At 54.7% G+C, this 14,411-nt stretch overlaps 5 protein-coding genes across 5 annotated transcripts; 3 read left to right on the top strand and 2 right to left on the bottom strand.

Annotated features, from left to right (window-relative positions):
* Positions 1-329: 329 nt before the first annotated feature.
* Positions 330-1,526, top strand: CPAR01_16182 (aromatic prenyltransferase; the record flags this gene model as incomplete). Its single annotated transcript, XM_060500427.1, has 1 exon — positions 330-1,526. The coding sequence occupies one exon, from the start codon at positions 330-332 to the stop codon at positions 1,524-1,526; it is 1,197 nt and encodes a 398-aa protein (XP_060340908.1).
* Positions 1,527-2,009: 483 nt separating this feature from the next.
* Positions 2,010-3,678, bottom strand: CPAR01_16181 (cytochrome P450; the record flags this gene model as incomplete). Its single annotated transcript, XM_060500426.1, has 2 exons — positions 2,010-2,178; positions 2,252-3,678. The coding sequence occupies 2 exons, from the start codon at positions 3,676-3,678 to the stop codon at positions 2,010-2,012; spliced, it is 1,596 nt and encodes a 531-aa protein (XP_060340907.1).
* Positions 3,679-5,125: 1,447 nt separating this feature from the next.
* CPAR01_16180 (cytochrome b5-like Heme/Steroid binding domain-containing protein) lies at positions 5,126-8,750 on the top strand (the record flags this gene model as incomplete). Its single annotated transcript, XM_060500425.1, has 2 exons — positions 5,126-5,947; positions 6,000-8,750. 2 exons carry the CDS (start codon positions 5,126-5,128, stop codon positions 8,748-8,750), a joined length of 3,573 nt encoding a protein of 1,190 aa, XP_060340906.1.
* A 485-nt stretch (positions 8,751-9,235) lies between these two features.
* CPAR01_16179 (uncharacterized protein) lies at positions 9,236-10,399 on the bottom strand (the record flags this gene model as incomplete). Its single annotated transcript, XM_060500424.1, has 1 exon — positions 9,236-10,399. The coding sequence occupies one exon, from the start codon at positions 10,397-10,399 to the stop codon at positions 9,236-9,238; it is 1,164 nt and encodes a 387-aa protein (XP_060340905.1).
* A 763-nt stretch (positions 10,400-11,162) lies between these two features.
* Positions 11,163-13,355, top strand: CPAR01_16178 (L-serine ammonia-lyase; the record flags this gene model as incomplete). The annotated part of the gene is made up of 1 exon (XM_060500423.1): positions 11,163-13,355. The coding sequence occupies one exon, from the start codon at positions 11,163-11,165 to the stop codon at positions 13,353-13,355; it is 2,193 nt and encodes a 730-aa protein (XP_060340904.1).
* Between the last annotated feature and the right edge of the window lie 1,056 nt (positions 13,356-14,411).

Genomic DNA, 14,411 nt, shown 5'->3' with positions numbered 1-14,411 from the left:
GCCGTACCCTTAAACCGTACGCTTTCGCGTTCGCTTTCCGAAAATGACCTAGCTTCAGTAGAGCGTTGGTTTATCTCAACTGTAACGACTGATTGAGATTCCTAAAAAGGCAACATATTGTCAACTTAAGCATTCGACACATACAGGCCCAACAAACAGTGACTCAAGTAAACTCCAACGTAGGAGCTTTGGTGACTCGAGGCAGCCAAAAGCCAGAAATAATCATCAAAGCGGAAAAAGTCAACGTGATTACGAATAAACGCCAAAAACAGAGTGAGTATATCAATTTTTGACCTCAATAGCCTCAAGAGGAAAAATATCACACAAAGATGGCCTATCAAGCTGTTGGCACTGCCAAGCGAAACATCTACAACGAATTTGACGCTCCCTCCTCAAGTTATACTTCCATTTCGAAAGGAGATCCTCTTGTCTCCTCATGGCTCCCCACCCTCCACAATACCCTTTCCTCGCTCCTAAGCTGGACGGGCTCCTACACAGCCCACATCCAAGACGCCCATCTCGCCTTTGTGCGCGAGGCCGTGGTCCCCCGCCTGAAGCAGCCGCCTGCTTCTCCTGACAAAGCGAACTACATCCTTACTCACAATCAGTCTCCTTATGAAGCAAGCGTCGCGTTCTCATCTCACAGAGAGGCCAAGGTGCGGTTCACGGTGCAGCCGCTCGTGGATCCCAGCCCTGGGGCCGCGGGCGGTGACCCCCTAGGGCAGAGAGGACTGCGTCAGAAGCTGGCGGGTCTGGCATCTGCTTGCAACGCCGATCGCACGTGGTTGGATGCCTTCCTTGATTCTGTCTTTCTTAATACGGAGGAGGAGGCGGGCTTGATCAGAATGAAGCCTGGTGGTGCGCTGCCCCGACAAATTTGTTATGCTGGATTCGACCTCGAGTCTGAGGAGAACACGACCATCAGCATGAAAGCGTACCTCTTTCCGCAACTCAAAGTCCTCGCAACGAACCAGTCGCTGGTGGACATCACCGAGTCCGTCGCGACACGCCTTGCCGCGGGTGATGAAGCGATGTTGGCTGCGTGGGAATTACTCAAAACGTTCCTCGTCTCGCAAGGCGAGGACAATATCAACATCTACTTTCTCGCCATCGACTGCGTGGCGCTCTTCAAGAAGCCTCGCTTTAAGGTCTACGTACACACACACGCCAACTCACTTGCCTCAGCCCGTGACGTCTTCACACTAGGCGGCCGCCTTCCTGCTTCCTCGGCCGACTTCCTCCCACAAGTTTGGCCTTTACTGATGGAAATGGAGGATATTGCCCCAGCCGACATGGAAACTCTGGAGAAGCCGCTCAGTGATCCGAATAGCAAGTACTGCGGGCTCTGCTTCGCCTTTGAACTTGTGCCAGGCAAGGCGGTCCCGCAGGTCAAGATGTATGTGCCCATCTGGCAGTACTCCCGTGACGAGGCCGGAATACTTAAGCGCTACGAGCGAATCCTTCAGACGCAGGGGATGAAGTCGGGGAAGTACGACTTTGGAGCTGCTGTTCGAGACGCCTTGTAAGTGCATCCCTTGTCCCTTCATCGACGCGCTTAATGAGCGTATGAGCGTTAGTACTGACTCATGTTTCTCTTCAACCTAAATAGCGGCAAGAATAGAGAGACTGGCCTGCATACCATGGCTTCGATTTCCTCTCCTGGCAAGGGCGTGGGGTTCAGCGCCTATTTCGGGCCAAGGTTTTGGGATTGAACTTCATTAGACGACTTTGTAGTAGAATCTAGTCAACCTTTATCGTACAATGATGGCATAGTTCCTTTCTGAAGCCATTTGATTTGACCCCAAGATCCGGAGAATGTTAAATAAAACATCATTCAAACACGTGTGGTAGACTGAACAGTGGAGCATGCGAGTTGGTCACAACACAATATATGTCCAGAATAGAAAGCAAATGAACGGTTTATTTCATATCACAGACTATTTCAAGTACAGGGTTAAGATGATTTAGAGCATTCAATAATAATACCGTCTCATAGATGAGATTGAGTCTTACAAGGCCTGTTCATGTTTGCGCGGCACCAACTTGACCCAAAGAGGGTGCTTATCCCAAATGCCATAGCTCTTTTGGTCTAACCAGTCAAAATTAGGGTCAGCCAGTTCAAGGTCAAATCTGTACAGTAGACTAGCAATAATAAGCCTCATCTCGGGGTACGCAAGGCTGTGCGCAAGGTTAGTCATCGGCTTCAATCTGGAAACCGGGATGAGGAAAGAAATCAAAGGATGGAACTCACTTCTTGCCAATACAGTCTCGCGGCCCCGCTGAAAATACCTTGACACAATCCCTCCGATCACCAGCATATTTCGCCGGCCGCTCGCTGCCCTCCAACCATCGCTCAGGCACGAACTCCTCAGGATCAACAAAGTTATCCGGATGATGCGCAATCGCATATAATGGGATGTCCACGCGCGTACCCGCTGGAACATGGCGGCCGCAGACGATACGGCCTCCGGGAGGGACCATCCGCGGCATCGGCGTCGGCGCAGGCGGGTACACCCGCATGGCCTCCTCGATACACGCGTTGAGGTAGGGCAGCTTCCGCAATCGAGTAAAAGTCAAGTCCTCCTGCAGATCCTCAACAACGGCATCAAGCTCCGCGCGCAACGTGGCCATCTTAGACGGGTGTGTGAGAAGCAGATAAGTCAGGGCCGAGGTGGCGGCTGTGGTGGTCTCAGTGCCGCCAATCATGAAAGTCGCAGCGTTGGAGTACATCTCAGCGCGCGAGATGCCTGGCTTCTTGTCGCTGCCGCTGTTCTGCATAATCATGGACCAGATGTCGCTGCCAGAGTCGTCACCGCGGTCCAGGCGCTTGTCGACACGGTCGGTTGAGAAGCGGTTGTGTCGGGCGCGGCGCTCGCCGCTACCGCCCCAGATGAGCTTCAGGAGCAAGGGCCCTAGAGGTGAGTGCCAGCCCATCATAGTCATGCCGAGCGTGACTGTCTTGATGGTTGAGTACGTGTCGCGAACCCACTGGCGCGCCGACTGGTCGCTCTCGAGCATGCCAAGCGGCTCGCCGTACATGAGGTCGCCCATAATGTCAAAGGCGAGGTAGCTCAACCATGTCATGAGGTCGACACGGCCATCAGCATGGGCAGAAGAAGCAGAAGCTAAAGCAGGCTCCGCGTTCTCATCGGCCAGCTTGCCCATCAAGTTGCGCACATGGCCCTGTACGAGACTCTCCTGCTTGAGCACGGCACGATCGGAAAAGGCGTGCGAGAATAGACGTCGCTGTCGCTGATGGTCGGCATCGTTCTCGGCCCGCACGATGCCCTTCTCGGGCGCCGCCATGTCCGGCCCCAGTCCGACATAGTCCTTTGGCATATCGCCACCTCCGCCCGCCTTGGCGTAGATGTCGTGCCAGGCATCAGGATGGCTGTAGCTCAGCTCATTCGGGCCGATGCGCACAACGTGGCCGTACTGTTTGTGGAGGAGCAGAGGCCAGCTGTGGTTGGTACCGTTGGCGCGATGCCAGAGCCATGGGATGGTAGTGATGCGCGCGAGTATGGGGCCCGGGTATCCCGCCAGGGGATGAAGAGTCAGGTAGTAGATGGTACGTAGGACGAAAAGTCCGAGAATGGCCGGGCCGAAAGTCCAGAGGAGTCTCTGGAGGAATGGCAGGTTGATCAGGTGAGCTGTGAAGGGGATGATGTCGAGGAACATGATGAGCTCGAGTTGTTAGTGAGCGGGGAGTTCTAGACCGAAGTTCCGAGGGACGTGCTGGATCAACTTGTTTTTTTTCTTTTTTCTTTCGCTTTTTGACTTTCCTTCATTCCGGATCGTACAAGTAGTAGTGGCTTTTCTCCGAATCTCCGGAATAGAGGACCGATCTGGGGAGAAATAGTCAAGACTCAAGAGAGGTCGTCGTCACTGTCCGAGTCCAGACTCTTCAACAATGAGGGGTGAAAATGACAACTGCAGCTGATATGGCCTGGGTTGTTACTAAGACCACAGCAAGGTGGAAAGCGAGTATCCCAAAAAGGATTTCCCCAACGGGCAACTCATATAATCGACAGACTCAACCCCGAAGCCGAAAGTGTACTGGGTGTCGTTATTTTCGCATTCGCAACGTCCGAGGGACCCGAAGCAAGGGGCAGGGCAGGGCAGAGGCGTTTTGACGCAGCTGTGTGCCTGAAGGGCCGACAGCTTGTATCTCAGAGCTGGACGGGGAGGTTCGGTATGAGTTCCGCTGGCAAATAGCTAGGTTCTTCTGAACTTCTGAAGTCGATCAAGAGAGCAGGGAGAGCTTTGAAAGGCTAGAAGCTTTCTCGCATAATTTCCCATATGACGGAATCGGACATTATCACAGGAGAATAATTTTCCTAGGCTCAAACTCTATCATCTTTAATGTTGGCGAAAAGGTTGCGCCCAGGCCCAAGATGCCCCGTCATCCTGCGCTTGGACGAGCGTGTATTCGTATTTCTAGAGAACCATATTTGACTCAATCAGGCACCGAATGCCCGGTCGTGCACGGTGTGTAATCGTCCTTGCTACCCAAAATGGCTAGTATAATGGCATGATCGGACGGTTGTCAACCACGCCGTCGGGGCACTGCCGAACAACAAAATGTTCTGCTTTGCACTGCCGATCCATCATGCCGTATGTCTGCCTTGCTTGGGTCTGGGTCATTACTACGAAATGCCGTCTCTTGGATAAACGCCGGTTCGGTATGTGGAGGCGGAGGGAGATATCATCTGAATACGAAATACTTTCGGAATTAGAGCCAGGTTGTGAAGATACCTTTGAGGTTATTTCCGAGTTGAGGCCATGGATTGTATGCCACAAGCTTCCAAGCGCTGTTGCCCGGAATAGGCAATACGTAACAAGATCGAGGGAGAATCTCTCTCTCTCTCTCTTGCTATTGCGGTGCTCTCGGCATGTATTTACATATATTTACTCACTTGCCTATTCTGATCATTCAGGAGGATCGACAGAATCAACAACTTTGAATTACATGCTTAATGAATAACGAAGTCCACGTATTCTGCCTCACACTTGGTGATCACTGATCTGGAACCAGTGAATTCGCCTTTCTCTTCATCTTTATTGTAACAACACTGACTTATCTATTATTTTGTTCATTAATACTTCTTTCATCAAGTCATTTGACATGTCTCTCTATCAAAGACCTTCAACGCCACTCTCGGCTCCCACTTCACCTATACAAATTTCTTTTCAGAACAAATCACAACAAAATGTAATCAAGCACAAAAGTTCTTCAATATCTCTCAACGTACCCCAAGCATTCTCAGCTGGAGGCATCATCACGCCGCCGGAAACTCCGGCCAAAAAACAACAACACGCCACAAGCGACTCGTACACAACATTAATCGACTGTCCCATCTCCAAGGCCAGCTTCCTCCTCGCCCAGGCCTCCCTGGCAACGGCGCTGGCCGGGAGTACGTCATCGTCGACAGAATTCAAGTTTCGGGACCCCGAGGCCTTCGGAGCGGAGGCGGGGACGGAGACACGAACACGAACACTCCGTTTCGGCACGGGCCTCGATGGGTGCTTCACCAGCACCAGGGGCTTCCTTGGATGTCAAGCAATGCCCCCAACCAACGTCATCAACCCTAGTATTCGTAATTCTTCAAGGAGCTTGGGCCACGTCCAACGCTTGCCTGCGTCCTTGAAGGCGTGGGAGGTGGTTCATGGAAACTTGCCGCGCTTCCTTCGAGCACGACGAGTGCGTCATGCTGTTGACGCCCTACGCGAGCGCGCAACTGTAGATGGTAGAGACGCGTGGGATGACTTAGAACAGCGTCATTTGGCGCGAGCGGCACTAGTTTTGAGCGCGCTGGCCCACGCTTACATGTTTGGCGAGGAGCAGGGTAAGAGCAAGGAGTGTGAAGGACGATTACAAGTGCCGCGCCATGTTCTCGATCCATGGGAGAGAGTTTGCACGGCATTGGGGAGGAAGCTGACAGGACGGGTAAGTTCACGAAGTGATATCTTTAAGAACTAGAGAAGCTAACTTGCCACAGGTGCCCGCCGACGACGTCCTTAACAACGCCATGGGGAACGCTGCTTTCAACCTAAGCAGCGCCTACTTTGGCCTCCCAGAGGAGCGTTTGTCCTCAGGTCTTCAAGGCACAATGGAGGGTATCTTTGCACCCGCCCTCTCAGCCATGGCCTTCGCGCAGAGCGGTGTGCTAGCCGACCAACCAGACCAAGTCACGCACTGCCTCGAAAGCCTGGCGGCTACCATTGTTCAATGCGCCAACGTCTTCGAGGCCATGACCCTCCGTGACGCGGCAACCTTTGACCCTGTCGTCTGGATCAAGACGTACCCAGCAATGGGCCGTGCCGTGACGCCCGGCGAACTGGGCAACAGCGGTGCTGACACGCCGCTCTTCCACGCGCTCGACGTCTTCATCGGCCGCCAGGACGTCAAGGGTGACTTGACCAAGATGCAGAGCGACCGCAAGGCCACACTACCGGCCAATATCCGCGCCTTTCTGGATGCGCTTGGCGACAGAGCCGCGAGCGTGAGAGACTACGTCGCTGCGTGTACTGCTCGTGCTCCGCAGGGTGTGTCTTCAGAAGAGCAGTCGCAATACCGCCATCTTGAGGCGGCGTGGGACGGGCTTCTGCAGATGTACGTCTGGTTCCTCGAGCGACACCGCGTCAAGGCCATTGGCGTCACGGGCGTGTCACTGAATACGGGGCGTCACTCGACGAGCAGTGGCGTCAAGAGCACCGACCAGTGCAAGCACGCCGGCTCGTCGTCAGCAGAGAAAGGAAAAGGAAAGCCAAAAATGCGGCCGGAGGCTATGCTCAGCATGCAGATGAAGGCTGGCATGGCGTCGCGACTTGGCGGCCGGCCTCTGTGGCAGGATGCGCGCATTCAGTCGCAGACGGTGTACGAGGGCAGCACGGTGGTGGAAGTGAAGCTGGATGCCAAGTTGCCGCTCGAGGCAGGCGATCGAGTTCAGGTCTGGCCGCCGAGGAAGAGGAGAAAGCTCAATCGGACTTCTACGTATCAGCGACGGTTGAGGGCTTCTACCCCTCCAGAAGATCATGACGTGCCATCAGATGAGAGCGTCGAAGATAGTGATGACGATGAAGCTGAGCCGAGATTCTACTCTATCGCTCGTGTGGCGGGAGATTCTACTGGGAAGGGAGGCATGACCATCACTCTGACAGTTAGTCAACACTCACCCGAGGGCCTCGTCTCGGCATTTTTGAGCAACGCAGCTCAAGGCACACATCTGCGTCTTCGCCCATGGCCCAGTCTGCGTTTCCGCCAGCCACACAACCTTTCTGTGCCTTTGGTCTTGATCGGCCAGGGTAGCGGCATCGGCCCCTTAGTAGGCTTCCTTCACGAGCGGGCGGCATGGGCTCAGGAGCGTCGGGACAGCACCGGTGATGTGGGCGAGCTGCTCCTCGTAATCGCAGCCAAAACACGCCGCCATGTCCCCTGCTCACTCAACAGCCTGGAGCATCTCACCAGGATCTTGCCGTTGACTATCACCCTGGCCCTCAGTCAGGAGACACACCACTTCAGGATCCGCGGTGGAATTAGGACTCAGCTTCCCGAGGGAGAACGACGCCTGACGCGCCACTTGGTAGAGCATCGGGATTCCATCCACCATCTCGTCAAGGATGAGGGCGCCCACGTCTTTGTCTGCGGCAGCTCCGACTTTGGAGCTACGGTGACAAGCAGTCTCGGGCTGGGGCAACCGCAGCAAGAGGGACAAGGTGTAAACTCCTTCGACGCCAACAACTACACAGACATCCCGTCACCTCCCGCGCACTGGGACAGAATCCACCAGGATCTCTTTACCGCCGTGAAGAAGCCATCCAAGCCACATGCACCATCTTCTTCCACTACCACCACCACCTCCTCCCTACCCATCATCACCCCCTCCCAACTTGCAGCCCACAACTCAATCACCTCAAGCTGGGCCGCCATCGACGGCACAGTCTACGACCTGACGCCCTTCCTCACCATTCATCCAGGCGGGCCAAAGACTCTCCTCGAGTCAGCGGGCACCATCGCAGATGTGCGCTTCGCCGAGACGCACGGCGGGCCACACGCTCAGGAAATCAGGGGCTATCTGCAGCAGTACGCCATTGGGCGTCTACCTCCAGCCAAATGTCCCAGAGACCTCAGTACGCTTCAGATCACGGCCGCGAAACTGACGGATGCGCTGGTGAGGATGCAAAACGCCCTCACCAACAACACGGCCTTTGACGCGAGCCGCGGATCTGTGCCCGTTTATGTGTACGAGGATGCCTTGCTCGTATTCGCCGATGGTCTGGATGGCGTGATGGCCATCCTATCAGATGTTGTTGCAAGTGACGCGACCGGAGACGCCTCAGAGTTGAAGGAAACCGTAGCCAAGACGCAAACGCTATTGAGAAAGGCCTTTTCCGACCTAAAAGACGGTTGCAAACGCTATATGCAAGCCGCTGGCGCCAATGGCTCTGATTCTTTGCTTGATGAGAGCGAGAGTCTGATCCAGAGGCTACACCAGGAGCCCATCAACAAGATCCATGAGGTTATCAACGCTTGCAAGAAGGGTCTCGGCGAGATTGAGTCGTGTGGTAGTGTCGAAATTTGGGATGTCTTGGAGGAGTTCACCACTACTCTCACAAGTCTTGCCCAGAATCTGCTTCGCGTCATGGCTCTGGCCGAGGAAACTGGTACCGCGGACGTTGAGCAACGAACTACCTGTCGGGAGGAGAACATTTACGCAACGCACTCTGCGATGCCGAGCGTTGATCTTTGAGCATGTAATAAGCCTTGTTGTTTTTAGCGGTTTTCTTTTGAGCGTTTCTTGTTACATGTAGATACTCAAAGTCATCATAGCCTGTTCTTATTCTATTAGATCTGCGTTCCGAATGCATGTTGACCATGCTTCTCTTGGACCTTATAGTGAATGTTGCCAACATCCACGCATACGCATGGCTTACTGCTTTCTGCCATATTGGAGATCAAGCTTTAATACTGGACGGGTTAATTTCGCGATGCATCTTTCCACACAGGTTGACCGTCACGATGTCTGAATACGCTGAGTGACTTCGATCAAACAACCCTCTTTGAGTCCCTTTAAGCAAACTCCAAGTCAGATCTGGAAGAACGCACGAAAGGTGTTACTTGCCCTGCTACCAGTGTGTTTCTCAAATGAAAAACATGAATATGACATCTCGAGAGCCATAATTTCAGAAAACTGGCTATGCTGCGTTGAAAACTCAAAGCATATCCCCAAGATTCCTACAAAGCCCTCCCGACATACCTCCTCTTCCTCTGCCTCCTCGTAACCGGCACCCGCGGCTCATCTGGGCCCAACCCAATCAACCTCCGCCAGTGAAAATGCAGTGGATTCTCCTGACACGGCGGCACCATCTCATACCCAAACGGCGCCGCCTCCAAAAATTCCAACGGTCCCGTATCCATCTCCGGCAGATTATTCTGGAACCAGCGCAACGAGACATGGAACCGCGACGGCGACATCTTGAGACGCCCAAACAGGTGCAGCGGCTCGAACCACTCCTCAAAGGGGGTGGGGTAGCGCGCGTAGTACGGGTATGCCCAGATCTGGAGCTCATGGAGGCGCGGGAGTTTGTCGGCGGCGGCTGTCCACGTGTCGACCCATTTGGTTCTCTCGGCGATGACTTCGTCTGCTTCCCGGTCCATGTATGTCTCGATCGGGGCTCGCCATGTGAAATGGAGTCTTTTGATGCGGGCTAGGGAGGCGGTGGGTGTGGTGTCGAGGAAGCGTGTGAGGGCCTCTGTGTTGATGAAGGAGAAGGTTGTGTCGTTGTAGATGGAGTCGATGGCTTCTTCGCGCATACGTTTGCAGGTGAGAAGAGTTGCAAGGAACGGGCTGAACTCCTTCACTAGAATCTGACGGCGTTTATCCTTGGAGGTCTCACCCGTCTTCTCCCCCTCATCACCGTCTCCGAGTGAGAGTTGCTGGAGTTCCCGGAGAATAGGCGGCTCCTCCTCACACTTCCAGTGATTACACCACGACGAAACAATACGGAAACGCCAGTCTTGAATCGCCTCGCGTTCTTCCTCGGAACCGGGTCCCACGCCATCTTGCAAAGTCGCTGGGTCCGCAGCCGGCGTGTTGAGCACGCGGGACAGCTCGTCTTCACGGATATCTTCGGCGTCCAGGTCGGCGATGCACGGGCAGTGAGATAAGGGCGCTAGAGCGGATGCACTGGATTTATACACATGCTGGATTGATCCGGCGGCTTGCCATAAGTGGCTGTAAATGTTTTGGCGAATCTCGAGGGGGAGAGATGAGAAGAAGGCTGATTGTGGTTGTGGATGAGGTGCGGATTTGGTGGCGGCCGTTTGAGACTCATGCACGTCTGTGGTCTCAATCTCGGGTAAGTGAGTATCCCCGCCATCATTTTCCGGTTCAGCCATTGTATGCGATTGCAGAATGAGACGATTCATGAGGCTGAAATACTCAGGGATAAGATGCAGTGAGTAATATCGCACCAAGGTGTAACTCCCCGAATCTGAGGTGAGATGTTGCGTGGCATCAAGAGCGTTGACCACCACCACCAACACCCCTCCTCCGATCCTTTGGTGAGGGACCTCCCCGAACAGGCTTAACGTGGCTTACGACATTGCACTCATCCAATAACGATAAGGCTGGTCCTGAATACGGGTGCTTATTGCATGAAGTTTCCTCTCATCCAACCAACAACTCCTTGAGAATACCTACCTACAGATGCAACTATCTCACTTGTGCGCATCTTGCGATGAACGACAATGTCGACAGTTTCAGCGAGAGAGACAACAAGGTTTTCCACGAGCAGACAAGAACATCACCAAACCATTACGTTACCCTGATGCCCCTCGGTGGAGTTTACAAATCTACGGCGAATGATTGGTCAATGCGACCATCTGTTTGTGTGTCTTACCCCAGACCATCGGGATCCGGCTGCCAGGGATGATGAGCGGCAGCACCGACAGCACCGCCAGCATTCTTTTGTATCTGTGCTCTGGGCTCTTATCTCTTTCTCAGGGCAACCCCTAGACCGCCTTGTCAAACGCAAAGTTTACAAATTACCCATCATCAAAAGTTGAAAACTTCTTCTCCTACTACCCAGTCGACGTTCCGAAAGTTCAGCACTCACATAGTCATTCAACTGACCGGCGTTGCTCCGTTCCAGCAACAGCCATGAGCAGCCGTCCTATCCAGCGGCTCGCCCAGCTGCGTGGGGCATCGTCATCGGCTCGACGCGCTTCAACGCGGCTCGCCGGCCCCAACTACACCACTCTCTCGGCCAACAACCCGACAACTCGGCACCAGATCCGACACACTGGAAGAGGCCCAGCAGCAGCAGCAACAGTATTCACAGGTCTTCAGTCAACGAGGCTATTCGGAACTACAGCCCAGCGCCGCAATGAATCCGCATCCGGATCTGCAGCGGAAGATGAGGAAGATGCGGGAAGCTACAGCGAGGCGGACCACGAGCACGCCGTGATCTCGACGTTTGATCTGTTCTCCATTGGCATCGGCCCTTCGTCGTCTCATACCGTAGGCCCCATGCGCGCCGGCAACATCTTCGTCGCCGACCTAGCAGAAGCGAACCTCCTGCACAAGGTCAACAAGATCCGCGTCTCCATCTACGGCAGTCTGGCGCTCACGGGCGAAGGCCACATGACCCCCTCGGCCCTGCTTCTCGGCCTTGAGAGCGCCGATGTGGAGACCGTCGACACGGCGTACGTGCCGGAGCGCTTCACCGAGATCAAGGCGAGCAAAAAGCTCTTCTTGGGCCAAGGTCTCTCGGATGGCAAGGGCAAGGAGGTCGCGTTTGACTATGAGCGGGATTTCGTCTGGGAATGGGGTCGTAAGTTGCCCATGCACAGCAACGGCATGCGGTTTACGGTATTTGATGACGAGGGCTACGTCTTGGCGACCAACGACATGTTTAGCGTCGGCGGAGGGTTCGTCGTCAACGGTGCGCTGTCTATCAACCCGGACGCATCGCCGGCATCGTCCTCGTCCATGACGCAGGTAGAAAGTCCGGACGGCGAGACTGCCGGGAGACATCCGGCCGATTTGGCGGAAAACATGTTTTACAAGGAGATTCGCCGCTCCGATGCCGCGGGAGACCGTCGGACGGGTGCCGAGGTCAAGCCCCTGGACGAAGCAAAGGAAGACCCGATGCTGCTCGAGGGCGCTCAAGGAGACGTACTCTCCCCCGTCGCTTCGACAACCGGAAACGGCGTCGATGAACATGAAGGATCCGAGAGCTCTACCGGCGAGTCGTCTGGCCCCCGGTACCCCTTCCGCGACGCAACCAGCTTGCTCGCGCTCTGCCGCAAGCACAACCTCACCATCGCCCAGCTCGTGTACGAGAACGAAAAGAGCCACGGGTACACGGACGAGGAGATCTACCACAAGCTCTTCAAGATCTGGCAGGTCATGGACACGAGCATCCTCGAGAGCGTCCAGGCACCGCTCGACACCAAGCTCCCCGGCTCCCTCAAACTCCATCGCCGCGCGCCCGCCCTCTACCGGAGGCTAACCCGAGGCCTCTACTCCACCGCCGGCCACACCTCCCCCAACCCCTTGGACAAGGCCACCGGCGAGAAGGCCTCCCTCCCCGGCTTCTCCTCCGCGTCCACCCCGGCAACAATCAACAAATCCAACGTCCCCGGCTTCAGCGTAGGCCGCCGCCAACCGCCGCGGATCCTGGGCTCCCTAGACCACCCCATCACCCCCTCTCCCTCCCGCCGCACAACCTTTCCCACCATGGACTACCTCACAGTCTACGCCATCGCCGTCAACGAAACAAACGCAGCCGGAGGGCGCATCGTCACGGCCCCCACAAACGGCGCAGCGGGCATCATCCCCGCCGTCCTCAAATACACCATCGAATTCATCTCCGACGACCCGGAGCGCGACATCCCAACCTTCCTCCTCACCGCCGCAGCCATCGGCATGCTCTACAAGCGCGGCGCCACAATCTCTGCCGCCGAGGGCGGGTGCATGGCCGAAGTAGGCGTCGCGTGCTCCATGGCGGCGGGAGCCTTTGCCGCGTGCATGGGCGCCAGCCCCGAGGCCATCGAGCAGGCGGCCGAGATTGGCATCGAGCATAACCTCGGTCTGACGTGCGACCCCATCGGCGGACTGGTGCAGGCGCCGTGTATCGAGCGGAATGCGCTGGGCGCGATCAAGGCGATTTCGAGCGCGAATTTGGCGTTGAGCAGTGAGACGGGGACGCAGAAGGTCAGGCTTGACGATGCGATTCGGGCGATGAGGTTGACGGCCAAGGGGATGCGGAATGAGTTCAAGGAGACGAGTTTGAGTGGTTTGGCGACGAGCGTGCCGTTTAATATCCCTGTCAGTGTGCCTGACTGCTAGACTTGGGGATTCCAGACCTGAAGGATTTGCTTTTATGAAACTCAAGATGGGTTGTCTTTGATTTGTTTGATATGATGATAGACTTGGGAATAGATTTACGGCCTTTCGGTGGAAGAGAAGCATCAAACGGGGTTCAGGCTTAAACCACTACCATGCCTTGATTTGCGGGCTTATGTCTTCATTAGGGAAACAGGAGTCGTCCAGTCCAAGAAAACAGGAATAGATGATTCGTGGTCAATCAAAATGCGGTGGTACCTGACACCGGCATGCTGAGTCTGGGCATGAGCTGCGAATACCTTCTAGAATATTTGGGAGCTACTTTCTGAAGAAGCTATCCGAGTCACAGAGACCCACACATGCGTCAGACCAAAGACTTGAAAATGCTGCAGATTTCAACCAACCCCGGCAAGAAACATCTAGCCAAGAACTCAAGATCCTGAATAACCTGTTGAACTACAATCAGAGAGATGAGAACTGACAAAAGACATTCCCATCATGCTGGTACCACGGCCAAGCTGTCATCACGACGGAAAAACGCTGACGATCCCCCTGCAGACGGGCCTTGAGGTCTCTGTCGTAGCCGACCGTCAGACGAATCACATGGCAACTTGGCCGAGCGGTCTAAGGCGCCAGACTCAAGTTTCCCAACAAATGGTAACTTCCCTGTAAGCGGGGCGCATTCTGGTCTCGAAAGAGGCGTGAGTTCGAATCTCACAGTTGTCACTCGTTGCTTTTTGGTATTGGTCTTCATAGTTCTCGTCACGATAACTCCCTTTTGCCTATTTGTTTTTTCACGTCTGTGGCGTATGTCATGCAATTGGAAGAGTTTTGGGTGTGACCAGCGAACGTAACATGGTATATCACCGCGTTATTTCCTCTCATCAACTATCCGGCATTGCTTCTTGAGCATCAGGAGTTAGTTGACTCAAGTATCTTTCCAACCACCCACACCCATGGTTCGTGAGGGGAACTTCCTCCAGAGGATTCAACCTTCTTTCTGCATGCTTCATGGAATGATGATTGACAAGTATCCTTCCCGTTCTACCCGCTTTTCCG

Source organism: Colletotrichum paranaense, assembly GCF_030867605.1.
Source record: "Colletotrichum paranaense strain IMI 384185 chromosome Unknown Scaffold_23.1, whole genome shotgun sequence".
Lineage (NCBI taxonomy): Eukaryota > Fungi > Ascomycota > Sordariomycetes > Glomerellales > Glomerellaceae > Colletotrichum > Colletotrichum paranaense.
This window is presented reverse-complemented; position numbering and strand designations above follow the sequence as displayed.